This window comes from Tarenaya hassleriana, unplaced genomic scaffold (assembly GCF_000463585.1).
Source record: "Tarenaya hassleriana unplaced genomic scaffold, ASM46358v1 Cleome20, whole genome shotgun sequence".
In the NCBI taxonomy this organism is placed as follows: domain Eukaryota; kingdom Viridiplantae; phylum Streptophyta; class Magnoliopsida; order Brassicales; family Cleomaceae; genus Tarenaya; species Tarenaya hassleriana.
The window spans coordinates 1,663,167-1,684,881 of record NW_010965373.1 but is presented as its reverse complement, the minus strand read 5'-3'; the positions used below and the strand labels follow the sequence as shown (position 1 = coordinate 1,684,881).

The window sequence follows — 21,715 nt, the reverse complement described above, 5'->3', positions numbered from 1 at the left end:
TCAATTAAGCTCAGTACATTTATATGAGCCTTCACTGTTGGGCTTTCAATTAAGCTCAGTACATTAATATGGGCCTTGACTGTTGGGCTTTCAATTAAGCTCAATACATTTATATGGGCCTTGACTGTTGGGCTTTTAATTAAGCTCAGTACATTAATATGGGCCTTGACTGTTGGGCTTTTAATTAAGCTCAGTACATTTATATGGGCTTTGACTGTTGGGCTTTTAATTAAGCTCAGTACATTAATATGGGCCTTGACTGTTGGGCTTTTAATTAAGCTCAGTACATTAATATGGACCTTGACTGTTGAGCTTTCAATTAAGTTCAGTACATTAATATGGGCCTTGACTGTTGGGCTTTTAATTAAGCTCAGTACATTAATATGGGTCTTGACTGTTGGGCTTTCAATTAAGCTCAGTACATTAATATGGGCCTTGACTATTGGGCTTTCAATTAAGCTCAGTACATTTATATGGGCCTTGACTGTTGGGATTTAACTTAAACTCAGTACGTTTATATGGGCCTTGACTGTTGGGTTTTCAATTAAACTCAGTACATTTATATGGGCCTTGACGGTTGGGCTTTCAATTAAGCTCAGTACATTAATATGGGCCTTGACTATTGGGCTTTTAATTAAGCTAAGTACGTTTATATGGGCCTTCACTACTGTTGGGCTTAATCAGCTGTTGTCCATACAGAATTGTTCTCGAGGCACCGTCGGAAACCAGCAGAAGCTCTTGTCGACGTTGCAGAGCGAGAAGCTTAGGGTTTCGAAGAGAGAGAAAGAATGGGAGGAGGACATGGCGCAAGTACGACTTACAAGGGGATGACGATCCACCATCCGAAGCGGTGGCACTCCGTCACTGGCAAGGGCATGTGCGCTCTCATGTGGTAATTCCTCCCCTCCCGTTGGTATTCGTAGTATCGGATCTGATCAGGAATTTCTCGTGGATTCTGTATCTGAGTAACGATCCTTGTGAAATCGGGATGGTTTCCGTTTTGATTTGTGTAAACGGGGTAATGATTAGAGGCATTAGTTTAGGGTAGAGGCAATGGGATTTGATTTTGAGTCGAGCAGGATTATGCTATTGGAGGGACTTTATTTGTTTATCTCGATCTGTAGTACATTTTGATTTTCACTGAAGAAATATCTTATCAGGAGAAGTTTCAGCTTGAGTTGCACGAGATTGACTACTGGTTGGGAAAGTGCAGTGCCTAAGAGTGGCCATGAAAATTGAAGCTTTAAGTAAGGTCATTGCTAGAGGGAAAAGGGTTGTTTCTTTTTTCTGGATTCAGAGAATCCTTTGGTATCATTTCTCAGATGTTGACAAGAAGACGTAGAATCTAGTTTTGTTTTATCAAGGCAAGAAATGATGGTGTGAGAGAGCGAATGTCCGCCCTTTGTGTAGTAAACTTGTACATTATCTGTTTATGATGTATCAGAAGTTTTTCAGAACCCTTTAATAACTTAACTATATATTATCTGTTTCTTAAGAATTAAGTGTTTTCAAAACTCTGTAATCAAGATAGTTTTGACGTGGATGATCTATCTTATCTAGATCATAGATTCATAGGGTATAAATAGAAGAAAGAGTTGAGATTTCTGATCTTTTTCTAATTCAACACAGCAGTTGAAGTGGATTTTGTTTCCCCAGAAATTCTGCCAAGATGCTTTTAACCTGATTTGATGTTTCAGGTTCTGGATTCTGTACAGGGCAAAGCAAGATGGTCCTGTAGTATTGGTAAGACTCTGCCCCTTCTGTATTCTTGTCTGTTTTTCCTTCTTCTTTGACCACTAAATTGGTTTATCCTTTTCTCGGTCTGTTAGGGCTGGAGGCACCCTTGGGAGGGCCATGGTGATCACGGTCACGGGGATCATCACTAGGTAATATCTGTCTGTGTCTGGTGGGAGTTGCTTGCATTTTGATATTAATTACAGGTTGCATTAGTCGTGATTCATGCATTATCGTTTAGCTGTTGAAAGATCACATCCATGCACGGTGACGCTGATGATGCATAGTTACTAATGAGATGCCCAGTTGTAGAAACTCAATGGGGGAGTTGTAGCTCACATTCGAGTAAATTCTGATATTTTCTCGTGTCTTTTGTTTGACCAGAGACATCACTTGTGCCACATTGTCTGGGAATTTACGGTTGTTCTTGCTTACAGCCTCTTAGTTGTTCTTATCTGGAATTCACAAAGGTTTTAGAAGCTAACTCGGGTTTGGTATATTGGTAGGTCTACTCGCATCGAAGCCTGTGGAGATCATGGCGAAAAAATGGTTTGTTTCTTGTTCTTTTTCGGGTTCTTGTGTCGAAAATAAAGGATTTGCGAGTTGTGAAGAAGAAAGTACTCTTAATTTGAAGTTCCATTTCACCTTTGTTTATCCACAAAACTTTGTAAGACATTGATACTCTGTTCTTTTTCTTGCATTTCCTTGCTATTGTTCTTCTGGGAATTGAGTTTGAAATAATTCTTACCAGGGGATTTGCAATAATAATTTCCATGAATTTACCTATATTAATGCATAGTGATGTAAAAAAAAAAAGTCTACCAGGTTATGTAAATGAGCATCAATGAATGTAAATGCTCTCATGGGCATACAATTGTGTTGATAATATGAAACCAAGGTTTCTCACTGTTCGTGTTCTAACCGATTCCTCTTCTAAATACACATAATATGTATGCCCATATGTGTGTGTGTGTGTGTGTGTATATATATATATATATATATATATATATATATCTAGTTGGTGAGAATATTAAGAAGTGAAACCCTGGTCTGAATCAGTCGCCGGAAAATGCATTCCAGCTCTATCTCAAGCTCTTCCACGGCTATCTCGGCTGCCTCCAACCTCGTACTTGCGCTCTGCACCGCAGTCTCGTCCCAAATATCGTTGCAATATGAACGCGTCGCGAAAATCGACGACAACGACAGTGGCCCTTTGCTCGATCTTCTCTCTAGCCATGGTATACACACAAGAGAGAACAAGGACTCGACCATTGAAACAATGGCCATTCTAACTTCCTTCAATACCTCTGCGACAAACAGAAGGTTCTGCTCTGCCATTCCGCTTCTGTTTTCGCCGTCTTTCTTCATGCCCTTGAGGCAGTTCAAGCACTTCAATGTCTCCTTCCTCAGCTTGTTACGATACCGATTATAAGCAGCGATCTTCTCGTTGATGTCTGATTCGTTGCCTCGTAGAGTAAGCTGCAGATCTTGCAAGTTATGTTTCACGAGAAAGATTACGTCTTTGGATACGTTACAAATGTCTAACATCCTCAAGGAAGCTTCTGAAACTTCCTCGACCCGTTTCTCTTGTCTATGGTGAGAAAGAGATTCTACGGTTTCGGGTAAGTGAAGGAGGTAGTTTGCGCAGTCATGTAAGTTCCTCAAGGCCTCGAAGTTGATCTGTGCCATGTCTGAACAAACCCTAATCCCAGATCAGTTTAATATCTGTGTTAATGAATTGATCTTGTCCGAAAGGTTGAAAAAGAGTTCCTGTAAACGAGAAAACCAATAGGGATTTGATGGTATGGAGGGAAAAAAAAGGACAAAACTTTATGAATCTCAAAGGTCTGAGATTTGAAAAGATTCAAAAGGGCACTCTTGAATTCACCAAAACAAAGGTGGCAAAGATTTGTGGGAAAAGAGATTGATCGGAGATTGTTAATGGGTTTTTTTTGTTGTTGTTAAGGATGTGTGTAACAATGAGGAACTTGGTGGTTATATAGGGGAAATACAAAGGAATACAGATAAGGAAGATCGTGAAGATGGATCTAAGGAATATGGATGAAAGGAAAGTACGACGAAGGATCCGTAGGTTTTGTACGGACGTGGAACATTTGGGGGACAGATCATTTTTGGACCGTATTAGTATTTATTTATTTATTTATGTAACACTTCATTTTCCGATATATGAATCAAGCTTTTTGTCTCTCGGAACCTTCTCCGTACGTTCAGAGGCACTCGTGGATAGGGTGTTTTGGATTTGTTAAGATTTCGCTGTTTGTTCCATTTATTTATTTTTGTTTTTTTTTCTATAGCATTGTATCGATCGAATTTCTCTTGTCTTACAAATATTTGAAAAGTATATACGCTATATCAAAATTTTCTAATACTATCACTGCGTTCTAAAAAAACTCATTGTTTATGTTATATATTTAAGTAATGAAATACCACATTTTGTCAAAAATAAAATAAAATAAAAACAGTTCTTTTATCAACTGTTAAAAATTGTTGTTTATTGAGTTCTAAAGAATTCATAGATAGATTATTAGAAAAAGAGAATTCTAGTGTTATTAATTAAATGAAAAATACATTAGGCTTTTAATACAATTCACATCATATTAAATCGAATTACCATATTTTGGCAATAGATTTAATTTTAGTTCTTTAAGCACTTTTCCTAATCTATCTAGTTAAATTGACTTGTGTAATATCATTTATTACTAAATTTTATATTTAGACGTACAGTTTATTGCATGAATATATATATATATATATATATATATAGGGCTGGAGGCACCCTTGGGAGGGCCATGGTGATCATGGTCATGGGGATCATAATGATTATGATTTTTTTAAATCTAAAAAACCGAAATCGAACCAAACCGACTAAGAAACTAATTGAAAAACTGATAATTTCGTTGAAAAAAATGATTTCGAAAATTCAATAAATGATACAGAAATTAAGCGGAAGAAAATAAGAGTGATTAGTTAATGGGTTAAGGCATTGAGCAAGGAAACCCTATGGTGGGGGTATCTAAATTGACTATTCGGGAAAGCCATGCATGCACGAGGGTGCGGTGCCAGCCTGTGTGAAATTATCAGGTTTAAAATAATAATAATAATAATAATAATAATAATAATAATAATCATAATAATAATAATAATAATGTAAACTTATGTTTATATAAATGTGTATATAATTCGTGTTTTGTTATTTCACAAGATTTAGGGCGGACTAAGAAACTAATAAATATATCGAGCTTTGTCGTTTGAAGAAGAAACAACGAATATATGAAAAATATCATCAAATAATAATTGAGTTTAATTATGTGCTGCAGAATATTTTGTATGTACGTTAGCTTGTGGGTCTTTCTCATGGCGACAACTATTCAATGCACGACGTAGCTTTGTGATTATATAAGATCCTTAAATCTACGGAATTGTAACACATTATCGACTACATTAGTTTATAATTATATGATTTGATATGCATATTAATTATTTCAAATATACATAATCTGAATCCTATTTTTTTGTTTTTTTAATGAATTTTTTTTATTTTTTTAAAAGTTGATGGGGCAGGTGCCTGATATGCATATATATAAAAATCCACCCATATATATATATATATGTGTGTGTATATATATATATATGAAACTATTTGATTATTTCCCTTTTAATTGAAGGTTTTAGTTATGATCATAATAGTACCTAATTTTAGGCTCACGTAGTCTACCTGCTATGATTAATCTCGAATCTCATATGGTTCATAGACAAATATTGAAATCTTTTTATTAAAAATGGTTATCCATCCAAACCATGTCGCAATTTCTTCACGTAAATGTTCAATATTTATCTTTCCGGGTTGTTGGGTTTCCGGAAAATGAATTTTTTTTATTTAATTTCAAACTCTATACCATGAACAAGAATTGGGAATATTAATATCTTATGTTTCATATTGAACGGACCAAAATATATACATACAAAGGGAGTGGTCAAGTTTGGGATAGGAGCGAGATAACTCCACCTTGAGGTTCAGGGTTTGATTCTTGATTGGTGGGGAGGGAGGTAATTTCTGGATTTATATGATCTATATACAAAGGTTGTTTCCGGACCGAAGGTTTCTCTAGTCAGCGTACCCGGAGGGTAGCATCTAGGGATCCTCCGTTATAAATATAAATATATATATATATATACACACATACAAGAATCTGAATCTAATAAAGAAACAAATTAATGCGAAAAGAAAACGTATCAAATATTTATGTATAGATTGTCATTCAACACAAAATGGGTAATCCATCATCAATTTCTATGAGAAACTTTGGTTGCCTAAATTCGAGAACTTATTATAAAAGATCAATTGATTACACAATATACATCGATCTCTCTCTACTCTTTTCAGTTTCTTACAAATCTATTTTTCACATTACATCTTCACAAAACTTGTCATAAATTACCTCTTAATATATATATATATATATATCAATAGGTAAGCATGTTAAGGAGAGAAACCCTAGTTTTCACCAACTTCCTATACACACATTCCAAATCCAATTCTATTTCTTGGATCTTCGCTCCTCTTTCTTTCAGTTTCTGCAACTCCACAGCGGCCGGAACGTTTCCTCTCTTCAGCCTCTCCAAATCATCAGTCCCCATTAATCCGATTTCATCTCTTTCTCCTTCTTCTTCGCAATCAAAATCCTTCGGATGAAACATCTTCGACACGAATCCTCGGCCTTTATGATTCTCCGACAGAACAGACAACAAGAACACTAACACCTCAAAGCTTTTCTCTTCTACTTGTTTCAGGACATTACTGTCGCGCCCTAATCCCTTCTTCTTCCTCTTCTTGTTCTTGTCGTTTCTCTTCGTCATTTGTTTCAAATCTCTCTCGATCTTTCTTCTCAGAGAGCTTCTCTTCGCCGTATAAGCGTCGATCTCTTGCGCCACACAGGCATCTCCCAGCTTGTTTCTTCTCCTCAAGGTGGATTCGAGTTCAGCGACATGTTCCTTGACCTGCAAGAAAACGTCCCTGGCTACGCTGCAGATGTCAAGAACCCTAAGGAATCCGTCGGAAACGTCTTCCAAATCGGTAGAAGCTTCGTGGGTCATCGACAAATGGAGGAAATCGTGGAAAACATCGTAAAGATTCTTCAGAACTCCCAGTTTCCGACACACGGACCGTGATTGAGTCAATTCCAGGAGATGATCTTCGATAGCTCGAGTCAGTGGGTGAACATCTTCTGGCCAACTTGAGGATCGAATATGCGAAGCAGAGGTCGAAGCCATCAATAAAATTTTGTTGAGTGTAGTCTGAATTCTCGGGGGTAAGATTGAGAGATTGGTCAATACATAGGCTCTTATATACATATATACATATATATATATACAGGTGTGCGTATGTGGATTTGTTTTCTTGCATATACATGGAGATAGAGACGGATTAGATTATAGATAAATATACAGCCTGGAATTGGCTGTGCTGAAAGACAGAAACTGAGTTTCTTCAGACAGATCTCGTGGTTGTTGGAGGTGAACTGCATCTGATCGATATAACCACACATACACCAAGAAAATCCATAATTAACAATTAATTACGAATGATAATTAATGCACCTTCCTTTACGATTTTTTTTAGTGTTATGCTTTCTATTTCTATCTATATCGTCTCATCGATTCCATTCCACCTTCTTACGATCATACTTTCCCCCCTCTTGAAACCATGAATCTGCAACCCATGAACACGTATGGAAACAATAGCATAAAAGATAGCATATTATTCCCTAAACAACGGATTATATATATATATATATATATTACGGGAAAAAATATTGTTATATCCTATGAATATTTTCTTGGCTGATAATGAAAAATGAACGATATTAACCAATTATATTTTTGTCTATAAAATTTTCCAATAATTTTATCCATTTCATAATTTTATGATAGACGGTTACTCAAAATTTGATGGTTATATAGTGATTAATTACCAATTTTTTTTTTATGGTTGTATACATTTAAAAAAAACATATAAGGGTGTATATTGCATGTATGTATGTATGTATGTATGTATTAATGGTAAATGGACAAATACACGTGCGCCATCATGAAAACGAAAGGAAGAAGGGTTGGCTATATCTGAGTGGCAATAACATATCATATATGTCTATCGCAAAGTGGATATATCTTATTTGCAATAACATATAATATATAATATAAGATCCTAAATTAAAACAATATTATATGATGACAAAAATGGCAATGTGCACGCACGGAGAGAGTCCAAATGTGTAACGAAAGTTCCTGTCGCTTCCAAATTACGAGAGAAAAAACGTCATACAGCCTGTAACACACACATATATATATATATATATAGCGCAAAGATTAATTATTGGAGATAATATTAATTACGATAATTAATTATCATGGTTTTGTGATAATCTTGGTTTAAGAAAAAAACGGCTGCTGTTTTATTATAAATACAAGCAAACCTAACCATGTTGCCTCCTAAGGTTTCATTTCTTTAACACGTTGTGGGGAAAAGGCATGCATTGGAATGTATATATATTGCTTTACTGTATTAAAACTAATATTACTGTATTACATAAAATCATTTTTTTTTCTTTTCATGCACCATATTTAAACGCATATTTAAATTTAATCTAAGAAAGAGCCACTCCAGATTTAATTTATCATATAAAAATAGAACTATATTTCGTTAATTATTATAAATAATGTTGTAGAAAATAATAAAATAATTTCATCTATGCATAAACATAACTTAATAATAATTTTATATATATATAGATTGGTTAATAACTTGTACATATATGATTTTTACTATTTGGTTGCTCCGTTCCGATAGTGGGTTTTTCTAATTAATAAATATAACATTAAATGCAATTCAAACAAGTTGCATTGGAGAACATCAAACTAATTATGGAAGTGTCTCTGTCTCTCTCCTAATCCCAATTATTTTCAAATCTGACCTAACTTTATGCCGGTAATCATCTGTTCGATTGCAGCATGGTCCAAATGGATGATAAAACCATATATTGTTTGTGGTGTATTAGTATATATTGAATTTACCGAGAAACGATAAGAAACGTATAATAAACCGGCTAAATTCCAATCTAAACCGGATAAACCGGCTAAATTGCGTCAGTCACAAGAAACACTACACGTATCGGTTAATTAAGTTTAAATCCCTAGTGATTAAGAAAGATCCTTCGGTATGATTATTTATAATAAACTAAGGCGGCTAGGGTTTTTGGAAAGATAAAAAAGGAAAGTTTGAGATATAATGAATGCAAACAATCGGGTTGGTTTTGATTAGTTAACCCATAATTTGGGTTTTGTTTAATTAGTTGGAAGCAATCTCTCATGTTATAGCATGGTAGCTAATCCATTAATTAATTAGATCATAATCTGATACAGATCAATATCACAAAACAACCACATCCCTAACGAACCATGTGATGGATGATTTGGGGTTATATTATTGATAATCCCACATCAAATATATATGGACAAGCACTGCGGGAATCCATCAACGTTCAAACTTACAATCCTCAAAGTTTAGGGTTTTTGTTTTCGGGACAAATATATCTGTTTAGATTGCCCGATATATTTGCTACATATATTTTTAATGTCAAGACAGTGACATAAATTTTTTTTGGGTATATCGTATATCCGGTTTTTGGAAAAATATTATTTCCCCACTAATTAACCGATCATATGAAAATTTTAGAACATATCTTTTAGGGGCTAATCCCACAAAAAAAACTCCAAATTTTTTAAAATGTTCCATATAAAACCCTCAACTTACAATCTCCCACAAAAAACGCTGAATTTGGTAAAAACTTACACAAAAATTACAAACTTACAATTTTCTTCCATATAAAATCTTTGACTTGTTTGACCAACAATTTTGCTGACGTGACACGACGGATTGATGATATGGCACTGACTGAGTTGATACGTCAGTGCCACGTCATCATTTTAAAAATTTAAATATAAATTTCTAATTTTTGGTCAAATATATATACATATATATATAAGTTATATATATCGTCGCAATTAACCGACTGAATTTGAAGTTTGAATTTGGGGTGAGACAGACGATTTGCACCCATTTAACCGGTTGAACTATCCGAATTTGGACAACTTAATTATTATAAGTTATATATATATATAAATATCGTACCAAAAAAAGGTATATATATGTGTGTGACCTAAAATTATATTTATATACACTTAAATGCATTAACGAATCTAGGTTAGTAGTATTGGGTTATATGATCCGGTCCTTTTAAAATTATTTAAAATTATTTTTAACATTTCTTAGATGGCTTTAAAAAGTTTTAATATTTTATTTGGATTTTTGGGTGATTTGGATTTAAATAAATGTTTTTTTAAAGATAGGAGTTTTTTGGATTTTTTTAAAGATTGGAAGTTTATTTAGATTTATGGATAAATGAGGTTTGATTGGAATTTTTTTATTCACTGTAATTTTTTTATTTATAATAAATCCATTTATTGAAAACAAACACAAATAAACCAAAAAATGATACAGAAATTAAGCGGAAGAAAATAAGAGTGATTAGTTAATGGGTTAAGGCATTGAGCAAGGAAACCCTAGTGTTAATCAAGCTCCTAAACACTTTCTCGCTCCCACATTCTATCTCACACATCGAATTCTCCAACTCCGCCATCCTCTTCATCAAGTTCTTCACTTCTTCATCTTTCTTCTTCCTCAATCCAACCAAGCTCTTCTCATCCACCTTCTTCATCTCCTCTATTCCTTCGTCCTTCCTCTCCTTCTTCTCCGACCTCTTCAGAAATCCGACGAACGGCGTCGTTCTGGCTTGACGGAGCGGGAAGTAGACGCCGTCAAAGAGAGCGACGGAGACGGAGACCGTTACCTCGATGACGTCACCTATGGCGGACGCCAGCTCAGCGTCCGCGTACGATCCGACCCCGCCGACGTGGCAGCAGTACTCCTGCTTCGTCTTTGGCTCGCGGATCGATGACGTCAGCCTCGCGATATCCCGCGCGATATTTTGGCGAGATTTTAGGTAGTACGAGATCTTGGCGTCGTCTCTCTTCCTGAGAGCGACCTGGGCGGCGGAATTGTGCTCGCGGAGTGATAGGATGGAGGTCTGGAAAATTCCGTAGGCGTCGACGAATCGGAGGAGATCTTCTAGAAGGTTCTCGAAGAAGATCGGGCGTTTTCGGAGCGATTCCTGCGACTGCGGGAGGTGGAGAATGTCTGAGAGAGTCTCGTGGACGTCCTTGAGTAGGCTGAGACCGTCGGAGATCCAGGCGGAGGTGCAGCTGAATCCGGCGGAGAAGGAGGACCATGATTTGAGCTGAGAAATCTCATGGTTGATGTGGGAGATGAGGGGATGAGATCGGCAGGGGAGACTGATGGATCTAGTGTGATGGGATATCCGAGGCTTCGACGGCGGAGGAAATGGACGGCCGGTATTTGGTTTGTTCGGGAAAGAGAGAGATCGCCGGAAAACGCCCACCATTCCCGGAGAAGATAAGGGAGAGAGAGAGAGAGAGAGAGAGAGAGAGAGAGAGAGAGAGAGAGAGAGAGAATTTGAATTTAATTTGAATGATTGTGAAATGGCGGATACAAGGAAATGGGAGGCGTTTATATACACACGCGAAGTATTCTACTTATATTTCATACTTATATATCTTAATATAAGATTTTTATACGTAACTAACTATATATTCGCTTATAGACATAGTTAGTATTGCTTCTTCTTTATATTGCTAATGTAATTAATGAATCCAATTACAAAATAATTTATCGAAATAACTTGTTGTGTATAATGACCAAAGGAGATAAAATATTTTTGAAACTTTATTCCAGTCTAAACCCTAAACAGTAAAAAAAGAAAATTGTTATTTTAACTACAGCTAATTGATATAGATTAATTTGATTAGCTGTTTTAATTAAGTTATGTATAGTAATCGACAAAAATCAAAGACATGTCGCGTGATTTCATGCAAGCTCAAGGGAAGTGATTTGTCGTGATTAAGAATTAATCAAAGGATCATTAGCTGTTTTTAAACTCAATTATATGTTCCATTTCAAGCGGAGAGGGAACACACGTGGCTTTTCCACGTTAGCCTTCTGCCTCTCTCGATGTAATAAAAATGGGTTATATTATGTCTTTTTAATTAGTAGATTATGTTCATATAAATACTCGGGATTGGAGATTTAATTATTAATCTTATCTTAATTTGTTTTCAAATAGGCTATTCGGAAGGACGCGTCAACCCACGTTGCTTTGACATAATTATCATCATTAATTATTACTCCCTCGTTTTAGTTTAATTGACATTTTAGAACAATATTTTTGTTTCAAAATAAATGACATTTTCACATTTTTTGATATAATTTTTAATAATTTTCCAATTTTTCTCTAATTAATAATATTTAAATGTTTTGCATATTTAAAAATAATAATTCTCTATGTAAGGTTATTTTGAATAAACTTTTTTTTTAATTTATGTGTTCAAGTGTTAAAAAGACATCTAAAATGAAACGGAGAGAATATATATTTACTCTTTTTTTTTGGTGGTGTATTGTTTACTTCACTCTACGTAAGGAATATTTAAAATGAATAAATGTCTTAATATAATTTTTTTCCGAAAATAGATTTGGAATATGATTTTTCTTTTCTTTTGTTTGATTGGGAAATTGTTCTTGACTATATTTAATTGGCTATTTCTAAAATAATATATTATGGCATAAGTGATCGTTCTTTTTTTTTCTTATTTGAGCAGTAACATAAAACTGCATGACAATGTCAAATCATATTGTTACATTTATAATTAATTTCCATTTAAATTCTTATTAACAAAATATATAGATTAAATCTAGATACTTATGATGAACATATATAATACAAAAATCACCTTATAACATGGTGGGGTGTAATTAAATCTATTAATAAGATCTTTTATAGTAACTTTGAATAAAATAATGCCATTGTTTTGCATTAAAATAACCAACTCTCTGATTAATGTCTACCAAACAAAATTATGGAGAAGGTGAGCTGGCCACGTGTCAGGGTACAGCTCCATCTTTGTCTTAACGATGAAAAAGAACATGCTTTCCTGTTCCACACAACTCTAATTTATTGACTAAATGAGAGATTTATTCTAATCGATAACTGTAATTAATCACTAATCTTTAGATAATGCAACCGTGTGGACTTTAAACTCGAGTTCGCCTTAGATCCGTCTGAGTTTTTTTTATTATTATTATTGTGATGTATAAATTAAGAAATTAATGCCTATATTAAAAAAATATATTATAGGACATAACTATTTATGCAAATGTAAATCTAGTGTCCCGCCTAACGAACTTAACGGACTTAAAATGAGAAAGACGGTATTGCCCTTTAGCTCGTTTTAAACCCAGCTTAAAACCTTCTAAACGAAATCGAGGATTTCCCTGTGTCGGATTGTTCTTAAGGTTCATTACGATAATGTTTTTTTTATTTTATAAACCATTACGATAATGTTCTATGTGATTGGTATGGGATTTTCATATAGTATTTTGGTTATTCGTTAATATTTATTCACAAGAAAGTTTTAAAAATATATAGATTTTCGTAGAATGATTTAGATTGTAGTTTCGTTGCTTTAATTCGATGTATTAGTGACGAAAAAAATAAATATTATAATCAATCGGAGTTTTTGCATTTCTTTATTATAGCTATCACGTGATATGCCGGGGCAGAGTCACGTGAGCTGTTCGATATGTGCATGAGTCGCCCAATGGGTAGTACAAAAAAACATCATTTACAGATACAAATATAATTTATTAACCGACTAATCATAAAAAATATAAAAATCTGTAAAAAATTTGCATTATATCACAATTATAACATTGGATATATCATTTTGGAATTTTGTGCCAAATACATTCGACATATGGATGTATCATATATTTCAAAGAGAAGATTCAGTTGTCCTACTTGTAGATTTGTATCGTATATTAATCATCATTTTTTATCTTTAATTTTAATAAATATCATTGATGATTGTATCAATATTTTATATGATTCTGAAATTTAATTTAACATCAAAACAAATCTATTCCATACGAGTCTAATTTTTTTTCGATCTTCATCATTGTCTAAATACAAGTATTTACAATACTCTTTATAAAAAATATATTGTTGTTCCATTTTTTTTTTCTTCTTGGTTTCTGTATTCTTTTGTTCCGAGCTTCTCTTTTCCTCCACTTTCCCTCACTTTCTCACCATCCAAACACCAACCCATACGGATTGGGCTTTTGTTTTCATGGGCCCATTATATAGAATCATAATGGGCTTTTGTTTTCATGGGCCCATTAATATAGTTGGCTCGAAAGTGGAAATCGTCCGGCGAGGAAAATGTCGTCCTCGGGATTTCTCGTCTGCTGCTTCTTCTTCTTCTTCTTGCTCTGCTGATCTTCTTCGAATCTCTGACCAGCTCCGGAGGCAATGCAAGGAGGATCTTCAGGGATCGGTTACGGTTTGAAGTATCAGGTAGGTTCTGCATCTCCTTCTCGAGTTGCTCTTTTGAAGCTTCTTTCATGGCGGAATCTGTTGGTTGTGCAGGCGAGATGTATATCTGATGTGAAAGCAGATACGGATCACACCAGTTTCCTCACCGGAACCCTAAGTCTGAAAGAAGAAAACGAGGTGATCTGTCTCTTTGATCGTGCTTATCTCCGGATCTGTTTCTTTTGGATTGAATCGGGGAAGTTTTTGAATTTCCGTTTATCGTATTTGGGGAGAAACGTTAGGTTCATTTGCTTCGTCTGTCATCTGGTGGATCTGAGCTGATATGCGAGGGCTTATTTTCGCATCCTAACGAGATATGGGACCTCGCTTCCTGCCCTTTCGATCAGCGCATTTTCTCCACAGTCTTCTCCACTGGTAATTCTTTTACTAATCAAGCTGCTATTTTTGAGCTGATTAGTAGCAAGAAACTTGGGTTCCCTATCAATCCAATAAGTTGCCCAAAATTTAGTCTTAGATAGGTTGAATCGGATATTTCCGTCTGATTAACTCTATGCAGCAGATCGAGACAGAACAGCATGAGGAATCCTTATACTTGTAATCTTGTGCTCATTTTTGTGACGTGAATGCTTGTAGCATTCTTCAGAGGAAGCCAGACTGATAGATAACAATGTGTGAGAATGTTGCATATCGGCAGATGACTTTTGATAATATCCACATAGGGCCGTATCACTGGCATGATAAATGCCCTGCCCTGCGTATGATTTCATTGGCACACATTTAGCTGATGTTTGATTTCATCAAGACGTGTTCAAAGTGACCACCTACTATCCTGAAAATATCAGTCAATTCATTTTTCTCTATGCGGTGAGTTATTGAAGCTTGAATTTGCCTAAAAGTCTCATACCATCTTTCTTACTGTTCAAAGGTGAATCGTATGGAGCTGCAATATGGCAGATACCTGAGTTGTATGGCCAGTTGAGTTCTCCACAATTGGAGCGTGTTGCTTCTCTTGATGCACATGTTGGTAAGATTAATTGGTGAGTTCACGGGTTTTCGTTTCAGCAGTCTATCTCCTGTGTGTGAGTTTGACCTAAGAGGAGGATTAAAAGATACTTTCCTGAAGAGAATTTCTCTAGATGTTTTAGGACTTGGTTCTTTCTTACCCACGTGTTCATTGGGACTCTCTCTCTTGTGGAATCAGCATTCTTTGGTGGCCCTCGGGAAGATGTGATAAGTTAATCAGCATGGATGAAGAAAACCTTTTCTTGTGGAGCTTAGATTGTTCAAAAAAGACTGCTCAGGTGATATATTTATGAGGATATTCAGAGCCTTTTTGTTCTTTCCTCAATCATTTTTGTGCTTCTCAATCCTCTTAAGAAATTTTCTGCATTGTAACCTCACGCTGAATATAGGTTCTGTCAAAGGAGTCAGCTGGTATGCTGCATTATTTATCTGGTGGAGCATGGAATCCACATGATGCGAATGATGTTGCTGTGACTTGCGAATCATCTGTCCAGTTCTGGGACTTACGAACTATGAAGTAAGTATCATTGTTTATCTCCTATATACCCATGGAAATTGATATTATATAGTGCTGCATACCGTGCTTTCACATTTTGATAAAACTCAATAACATGTAATCTGCGCTCATGTTACTGTATTGGTTTCACTATCAAATTCCCGTTAATTGGTTAACAACTTATGTTTTCACGTGTTCGTATGTGTTTTGCTTTATTGTTTTGGTTCCCATGTGTTCAGGAAGGTTAATTCAATTGAGCGTCCCCATGTCCGCAACATCGATTACAACACCAAGAGAGAGCATATACTTGTAAGATTAAACTCTCTACACGAATAATTCGAAGTAATCTGTTGAACACCGCCAAAAAGACGATGTCCTCTTTTAAAGGAACAACAAAGTTTATATACATTTTGATTTGACCTGTTTATGTGTAGGAAATAATTGTTCGATTTCTAGTGTCCTGTTTTTTCAACTTCGAATGTCTCGAATGTTGACTGGTTTGAAAATGGAAATACCATGAAATGTTTGTCGTAATGCATTGAATTCTCCTCGATTGTGTAGATCACTGCAGAGGATGAATCTGGCATTCATGTATGGGATCTCCGGAAGGCTAAGGTTCCTGTCCAAGAGCTCCCCGGCCATACACACTGGTAGTTTAGTCCTGTTTTTGCCGAAGATTTGTTTTTTCCTTTCAGGATGCTGATGCAATGTGGTCTGAGTGATTCAACTTAACTTTGTGTCTGAACATTGATCATAGTTCCTGTTCTCAAATTTTGAAGGACATGGGCTGTGAGGTGTAACCCTGAGTATGATGGGCTAATTCTGGTACTATATCTTCGTCATAATTTGTGCTTTTTACCGATAATGGACCCATTTCTTCATTTTCCCAAACGATGCATCTGCTTTCTCTCGATATCCCTAATTAAAGTATCGGTCTCTGATTAAATCGGGTAAATACAGAGTGCTGGAACGGACTCGGTTGTCAACTTATGGCTCGCTTCTACATCTACAAGCGACGAAATTAGATCAGAAAGGTATCATTTCTCTCCTTCTTGCTCCCATATATTTCTCATTTTCTCCCCTCTCGAATTCGTTTGATCATATTCTAACGCCTCTTTGTATCGCTTTTTGTCAGCCTGATGGGATTACCCCGTCAACGTGTAAACCCATTGCTGAATTCATACACCGACTATGAAGATAGTGTGTACGGTAAATTCTTTTCCGCCGTTCTCGTCTTAACTATAATTAACCTTATCACATCCTTTTTCGATTAAAATGACTGACGGGATGTGCTTTACATTCACAGGCCTCGCCTGGAGCTCGAGGGAACCTTGGATTTTCGCGTCTCTGTCATACGATGGGAGGGTAAGAAGACCATCACACAGTTCTAAACTGAAACCATGAGACATACTTGTCTGTAGAAATCTTAAACCATCTTCACAGACAGAATGTCTAAAGAGAATGTTAAAAAGAGTTGAGGTCTGGGCTGATAATATATTGTGTATGACAATGCGTTGTAGGTCGTGGTTGAATCCGTCAAGCCTTTCCTGCCGAGAAGATAGGTTCTTGCTTCCGCGCCATTCGTCCGCAGCTCTGGTTATCTTTTGTATCTTGCGCATTTTATTTTGGGCTGACCCTTTTGAATCCACGACTCCTTGAGAATATCAATATCTGTGTTGCGTTTTTCATATATTATTTTACAAAAAAAAGTTTTATATATCAAGCAATCTATACATTTTAAAGGGGAAGATCCAAACACCCACCACGTAATGAGGGGAATTTAGACATCAACTACTGCGAAAAAAAGTATGTGCATAGATTTATTCTATTTGATTCGATTCACATAATCTTATTGAAATTGTGCAAAGTGTTAGGAACCTCATTACAAAAAAATTACATAGTTTTTACTCTATTTTATCACCACCCTTTTGGTGCCATATTTGTAGACTGGACAATAAAACGATACGCAATTGATATATATATATATATATCGATCTGTGATGGCATTGCAGAGGAAACATACTCTGTCGTATTCCCCAAATATGAACAAAGTCAGTGGTAAACGAAGCCCCAAAGCCATGAAAAATTTCCCCCTTCCAACATTCCATACTCTTAAACCTCTGTTCCGAAATCACAACCCTTTCTCTGGCTTACCAATTCATCTCCGGCCTACCTACATGATCCTAAATTATTCCATCGTCTGAAAAACTTCGTTCCTAAAATATCAGTCCCGTCCTCGTAGCACCTTTTTCTCCATCTCAGCCGCGGGTCGGGTCTATGTACATGAAACTTTTGATGAAACATGATCACAACAAGGCTTAGCAAAAAGGTTTGGTTTGGAAACCCACAGGGCAGAGAGCAGTGTTGGAAACGCTTGAAAATGGAGATCTGAATCAACTAATCCGAGAGCATTTCTTCCAGCTCCGGCTCGTCTGATGAGGACGGATCGTCGTAATCTAATCTCGTCCCGTTGTAAAGTCCTCTGTCCTGAAGGTCGGTTTGGTCTTCCTCGTCATCTGGCTCTGGCCATTCCGGTTCATCATCATCTTCTTCTTCTTCTTCGTTCATAGTGTCTTTTGGCATTGCCTTGTTTGCTTTACCACGTTTTCTCGATTCTAACTGGGCATTTGCCTTGGCCTCGTTATCCTCACATATGCACGTCGATGGGTTCTCGTGGAATTCGCCTCTTCCGGGTCTTACTTCCTTAGGCTCTCCCATGAATCCCCTCTGATGGCTACGAACTCTGGAGGAGAATTCCTCCCAAGTCATGTTCTCTCTGCTGAGGAACAGCCTGTAAAGCTTTTTGGCATTTGGTCGAATTGTGGGTTTATGTCCAAAATATCTCCTGCATATTATAAGATCAAAGCTTTATCCATCGATTTCATCAAATAAACGAATCAAAAGGGTTTCAGTACCTCCGCCCGGCTAATATTCTCGCCATGTTGCCATTGTTGTTGGTGACAAATACATCGCTCTCATCACAGGCGAGGAAGTCAAGTGCAGCCATTCGGGAAGAATACGACGAAAAAGGCTCCAGCTCCTCCTTAGTAGCTATAGTCTCTTTCGAATAGAAGTGCGGGAAAAGAGCTTTCAAGGGTGCCAATGACTCTTCTCCTCCATATACTTCACCTGATGCCACATATATATGAACATCACTACCATATCCCAAAGCTCTAAGCATAAGACCGACCTCTTCTGGAGTGAGAGGACATCTTCCCTGCCGCCTCTGTTTATCCGGGTCATTTACCTGCAAAACATTTGTAACAATAATTAATAATAACAGTACAAAATGTCAAACCTTCCCAAGCACAGCGCAACAAGATCCAATTTCGCAAACCACACGGAATTACATGTAACGTTTTCCATCTCCGTCTTATTGCTCCCAGTTCTCTTTTTTCCTTCACGCCCCCGCCATAGTAGCATCCTGAGAACGCAAGCATATCAGGTTCAAACCTGCAACAAGGTCAAGCGTGGTTTCCTATTCATTCCTTGATCAAAGAAACTTGAATACCAGACATTTCTTACTAATTCAAATTTGAAATGCAAAGGTGTTAATGAACTGTACGATCATAAATGCTCACATATCCAACCCACCCATAAGGTTCACAAGCATGCAGCTCTGCATTTACATAGTATAGATATGACCATATGAGCATCGACCAAATGATGTTTGGAGAACCAAACGAAGGCCTTTCTCACCTATGATGGTTCTGCTAAATGGTTACACTTGCTACAGGCTCTGTTCTTGGTAATTTCTTGGGTTTCCATAATATTCTAACGACGAGAATGCCCTTGCTCACACAAAACGTAACAGTGGGGAAGAAAAATCACAGCATGAAGATGAACAGATTACCTAAGGTGTAAAGCAATATAGTGTTTGCTTCTCAACCTCATGCGTCGGACCAATTCGTTGCCCATTCTAAGAATAGGATCAGTGAACTTTAAAGCGTGATAATTCACTCTACATCTTAGCTTCTGCAATTGATCACTCAACTTGTTCGAAAGTCTGTAGTCAAATTTGTCGAGTTGAACTGCCTGAAACAAGATAAACAACACAATCATATGATAAGAAGATGATGGTATTCAAAGGACGCTAGTCTCTCCTGGTAGAAAAGGCTCTAGTTCCATTTTGATACCATCATAATGTGAACATTGACATAATGGCAATCAAACCCATAAAATTATCGTACAGAAAGCAATGGAATGAAAGACCAAAAAACTTGCGCAAACGATTTCGGGAACGTAGTTACAAGTGAGAGACGAACTTATTGTACAACACACACCATACTTGATGCAATATGCAAAAGTTTTAGAGAAGTGGAAAACTTACATGCCTTTTGTGAAGAACGGGCAATACCCGATTGATATAACATTTCTCATTACATTTCCTTGGCACACGCATTCTGCTTGGACTCCAGGTTCGTCCCCCTTTGTTTGGAAGTTGCTTTATAATTTTAACATCTTTCGAAAGAAATGTTATAAACCAATCCACATCAAATATATCCGAGAAATCGCTGTAAATAAAGCACAAAATATGTGTTAGAAATGAAAAAAAGATTTCTGCACTTCATAGAGAGAGAAATAGCGTAGCTTATTCATTTTTGAACCTGGCATCTTTCCAATAGGACTTCTGGTCCAACTTTGGAATAACAAGAGTCACATTTAGAATTCGGGCGGCAACAACAGCATCCACAATCTGAGAAAGGTATGCATGTTAAACTTAGAAACAGATATAGAACAACTTACTAACGAAATGCATGAAACGGCGAAACTGCAAAGCAGAGGGGAAAGGATGAGTGTCCAAGATGATGAGAAGATCCAAGCAAATGGTACAAAGCTTAAACAAAGAAAAGATTCTTACTTTCCTCATAACAAGGAGCAAATATACAGTAAACTGCTTACAAATATCATGGTCGCAAAGGAAAATCTATGGAAGCTGATGAGAAGAGATTTGATCCAAAGAATGACCAAATTTCGCGTCTAAATGCAAGAAAAGTGACTGATGGAACACGATAAGGAACTCACTCCGGTCCGCTGTTGATTCAAACCACCACTTGTGGCAATTCCCAAGTATCGATCATTTCTCGTAATGGCTTTGGCATCTGCAACACAAATCAAGTTTCACATGACTCCTGGTTCCATAACCTAATAGTTATAATGTCAACTTCAACAAAACATCGTGCAGGATCACAATTCAAAATCTCCTACTCCCTGGGGATGATGAAAACCTATAACTGGTCATGTTCAACAATATCACGAATAACTAAAATATATCGCACTCTCTAATCCATTTCTAATTCAATATAAAAAAAAGTCGAAAACTTGACATACTTGGGAACTTGCTGCTCGCATTGCTGCATCCATGGAAGAATTCAGCATTCCGCGAACGCCAAACATCACGATCCGATCTCCCTCCACCTCTCTGCCGGTTAAAAACACAATCCAAACAGCATCAATGGAAGACGCAACAGAGATCCGCCATTGTCACAAACATTAGCAAGCACTGCTCATATCCATCAATCAGTGGAGAAAAAAAATTCAACTTCGCAAGGAATTAAACCCTAACCGGAACCCAGAAAGCCGGTGCTCTGTCGCCATCGTAACCTTCAACATTAATCTACGGCAAAACAAAAAATCGAAAATCACACACTTTAGAACAACAGAGAAAAAGCTCAAACTCAGAGCGAGCGAGCGAGCGAGATAGATAGAGAGAGAGAGAGAGTACGGAGGTGTGGTGACCGCGAAAAATGCGATCGGAATCGCCGAGAGGAGGAGCGAGGAAGGAGAGAAGAGCGAAGAGGAGGAGGAGAGCACCGGAGACGACGGAGACGAGTGGGAGGAGACGGCGGAGACGGTGGTAGTAGTGGTAACGCCGCCGATGGAGAGCCATGGGGGCGGCTCCGCCGCGCCAACGCCACAC

The 21,715-nt window shown here is 36.8% G+C and overlaps 5 protein-coding genes across 8 annotated transcripts in view; 2 read left to right on the top strand and 3 right to left on the bottom strand.

Moving 5' to 3' along the window:
* Positions 1 to 709: 709 nt before the first annotated feature.
* On the top strand, positions 710 to 2,454 carry LOC109116669 (NADH dehydrogenase [ubiquinone] 1 beta subcomplex subunit 2). 2 transcript variants are annotated; one of them, XM_019202528.1, is made up of 5 exons: positions 710 to 892; positions 1,698 to 1,743; positions 1,830 to 1,886; positions 2,119 to 2,154; positions 2,241 to 2,454. In XM_019202528.1, exons 1-3 carry the CDS (start codon positions 789 to 791, stop codon positions 1,884 to 1,886), a joined length of 207 nt encoding a protein of 68 aa, XP_019058073.1. In that variant the 5' UTR covers positions 710 to 788; the 3' UTR covers positions 2,119 to 2,154; positions 2,241 to 2,454. The 2 variants fall into 2 exon arrangements, with proteins under 2 accessions (XP_019058073.1, XP_019058074.1); XM_019202529.1 differs by lacking the exon at positions 2,119 to 2,154.
* On the bottom strand, positions 2,305 to 3,705 carry LOC104813759. The gene has a single exon (XM_010541503.1). The coding sequence runs from the start codon at positions 3,421 to 3,423 to the stop codon at positions 2,749 to 2,751; it is 675 nt and encodes a 224-aa protein (XP_010539805.1). The 5' UTR covers positions 3,424 to 3,705; the 3' UTR covers positions 2,305 to 2,748.
* A 977-nt stretch (positions 3,706 to 4,682) lies between these two features.
* On the bottom strand, positions 4,683 to 11,322 carry LOC104813758. Of its 2 annotated transcripts, XM_010541502.2 has the most exons (2): positions 10,374 to 11,322; positions 4,683 to 4,752 (listed from the first exon to the last, which is right to left on the bottom strand). In XM_010541502.2, exons 1-2 carry the CDS (start codon positions 11,271 to 11,273, stop codon positions 4,723 to 4,725), a joined length of 930 nt encoding a protein of 309 aa, XP_010539804.1. In that variant the 5' UTR covers positions 11,274 to 11,322; the 3' UTR covers positions 4,683 to 4,722. The 2 variants fall into 2 exon arrangements, with proteins under 2 accessions (XP_010539804.1, XP_010539803.1); XM_010541501.1 differs by lacking the exon at positions 4,683 to 4,752 and having other exon boundaries at positions 10,262 to 11,322.
* Positions 11,323 to 14,161: 2,839 nt separating this feature from the next.
* LOC104813757 (WD repeat-containing protein DWA2) lies at positions 14,162 to 17,512 on the top strand. The gene is made up of 13 exons (XM_010541500.1): positions 14,162 to 14,297; positions 14,370 to 14,453; positions 14,558 to 14,690; positions 15,202 to 15,313; positions 15,478 to 15,577; positions 15,689 to 15,816; positions 16,035 to 16,104; positions 16,357 to 16,445; positions 16,575 to 16,620; positions 16,756 to 16,829; positions 16,931 to 17,004; positions 17,102 to 17,160; positions 17,316 to 17,512. The coding sequence occupies exons 1-13, from the start codon at positions 14,253 to 14,255 to the stop codon at positions 17,355 to 17,357; spliced, it is 1,056 nt and encodes a 351-aa protein (XP_010539802.1). The 5' UTR covers positions 14,162 to 14,252; the 3' UTR covers positions 17,358 to 17,512.
* A 238-nt stretch (positions 17,513 to 17,750) lies between these two features.
* LOC104813756 (uncharacterized protein At1g04910-like) overlaps positions 17,751 to 21,715 on the bottom strand; it is a 4,305-nt gene continuing 340 nt past the window's right edge. Inside the window, exons 2-11 of one of the 2 annotated variants that reach the window (XM_010541499.2) lie at positions 21,521 to 21,687; positions 21,362 to 21,412; positions 21,127 to 21,217; positions 20,821 to 20,897; positions 20,403 to 20,491; positions 20,126 to 20,309; positions 19,649 to 19,830; positions 19,146 to 19,248; positions 18,711 to 19,042; positions 17,751 to 18,640 (exon numbers count right to left, since the gene is read on the bottom strand). In XM_010541499.2, coding sequence (XP_010539801.1) covers positions 18,193 to 18,640; positions 18,711 to 19,042; positions 19,146 to 19,248; positions 19,649 to 19,830; positions 20,126 to 20,309; positions 20,403 to 20,491; positions 20,821 to 20,897; positions 21,127 to 21,217; positions 21,362 to 21,412; positions 21,521 to 21,685 — 1,722 coding nt within the window. In that variant the 5' untranslated portion in view covers positions 21,686 to 21,687 and the 3' untranslated portion in view covers positions 17,751 to 18,192. Of the gene's footprint in view, positions 18,641 to 18,710; positions 19,043 to 19,145; positions 19,249 to 19,648; positions 19,831 to 20,125; positions 20,310 to 20,402; positions 20,492 to 20,820; positions 20,898 to 21,126; positions 21,218 to 21,361; positions 21,413 to 21,520; positions 21,709 to 21,715 lie in introns of those variants that run through there. The other variant, XM_010541497.1, reaches the window with a different exon arrangement.

What these genes read in the sequence shown, in the direction of transcription:
- LOC104813759 (XM_010541503.1), bottom strand. Translation starts at nt 3,423, where the DNA reads ATGGCACAGATCAACTTCGAGGCCTTGAGGAACTTACATGACTGCGCA.
- LOC104813757 (XM_010541500.1), top strand. Translation starts at nt 14,253, where the DNA reads ATGCAAGGAGGATCTTCAGGGATCGGTTACGGTTTGAAGTATCAG. An exon ending in CTCCCCGGCCATACACACTG is followed by an intron (nt 16,446 to 16,574) that starts GTAGTTTAGTCC and finishes CAAATTTTGAAG; the next exon opens with GACATGGGCTGTGAGGTGTA. An exon ending in AGTATGATGGGCTAATTCTG is followed by an intron (nt 16,621 to 16,755) that starts GTACTATATCTT and finishes GGGTAAATACAG; the next exon opens with AGTGCTGGAACGGACTCGGT.
- LOC109116669 (XM_019202529.1), top strand. Translation starts at nt 789, where the DNA reads ATGGGAGGAGGACATGGCGCAAGTACGACTTACAAGGGGATGACGATC. An exon ending in GGCATGTGCGCTCTCATGTG is followed by an intron (nt 893 to 1,697) that starts GTAATTCCTCCC and finishes TTGATGTTTCAG; the next exon opens with GTTCTGGATTCTGTACAGGG. An exon ending in AAGATGGTCCTGTAGTATTG is followed by an intron (nt 1,744 to 1,829) that starts GTAAGACTCTGC and finishes TCGGTCTGTTAG; the next exon opens with GGCTGGAGGCACCCTTGGGA.
- LOC104813758 (XM_010541502.2), bottom strand. Translation starts at nt 11,273, where the DNA reads ATGGTGGGCGTTTTCCGGCGATCTCTCTCTTTCCCGAACAAACCAAAT. An exon ending in GGAGCTTGATTAACACTAGG is followed by an intron (nt 4,753 to 10,373) that starts GTTTCCTTGCTC and finishes CCCCACCATAGG; the next exon opens with GTTTCCTTGCTCAATGCCTT.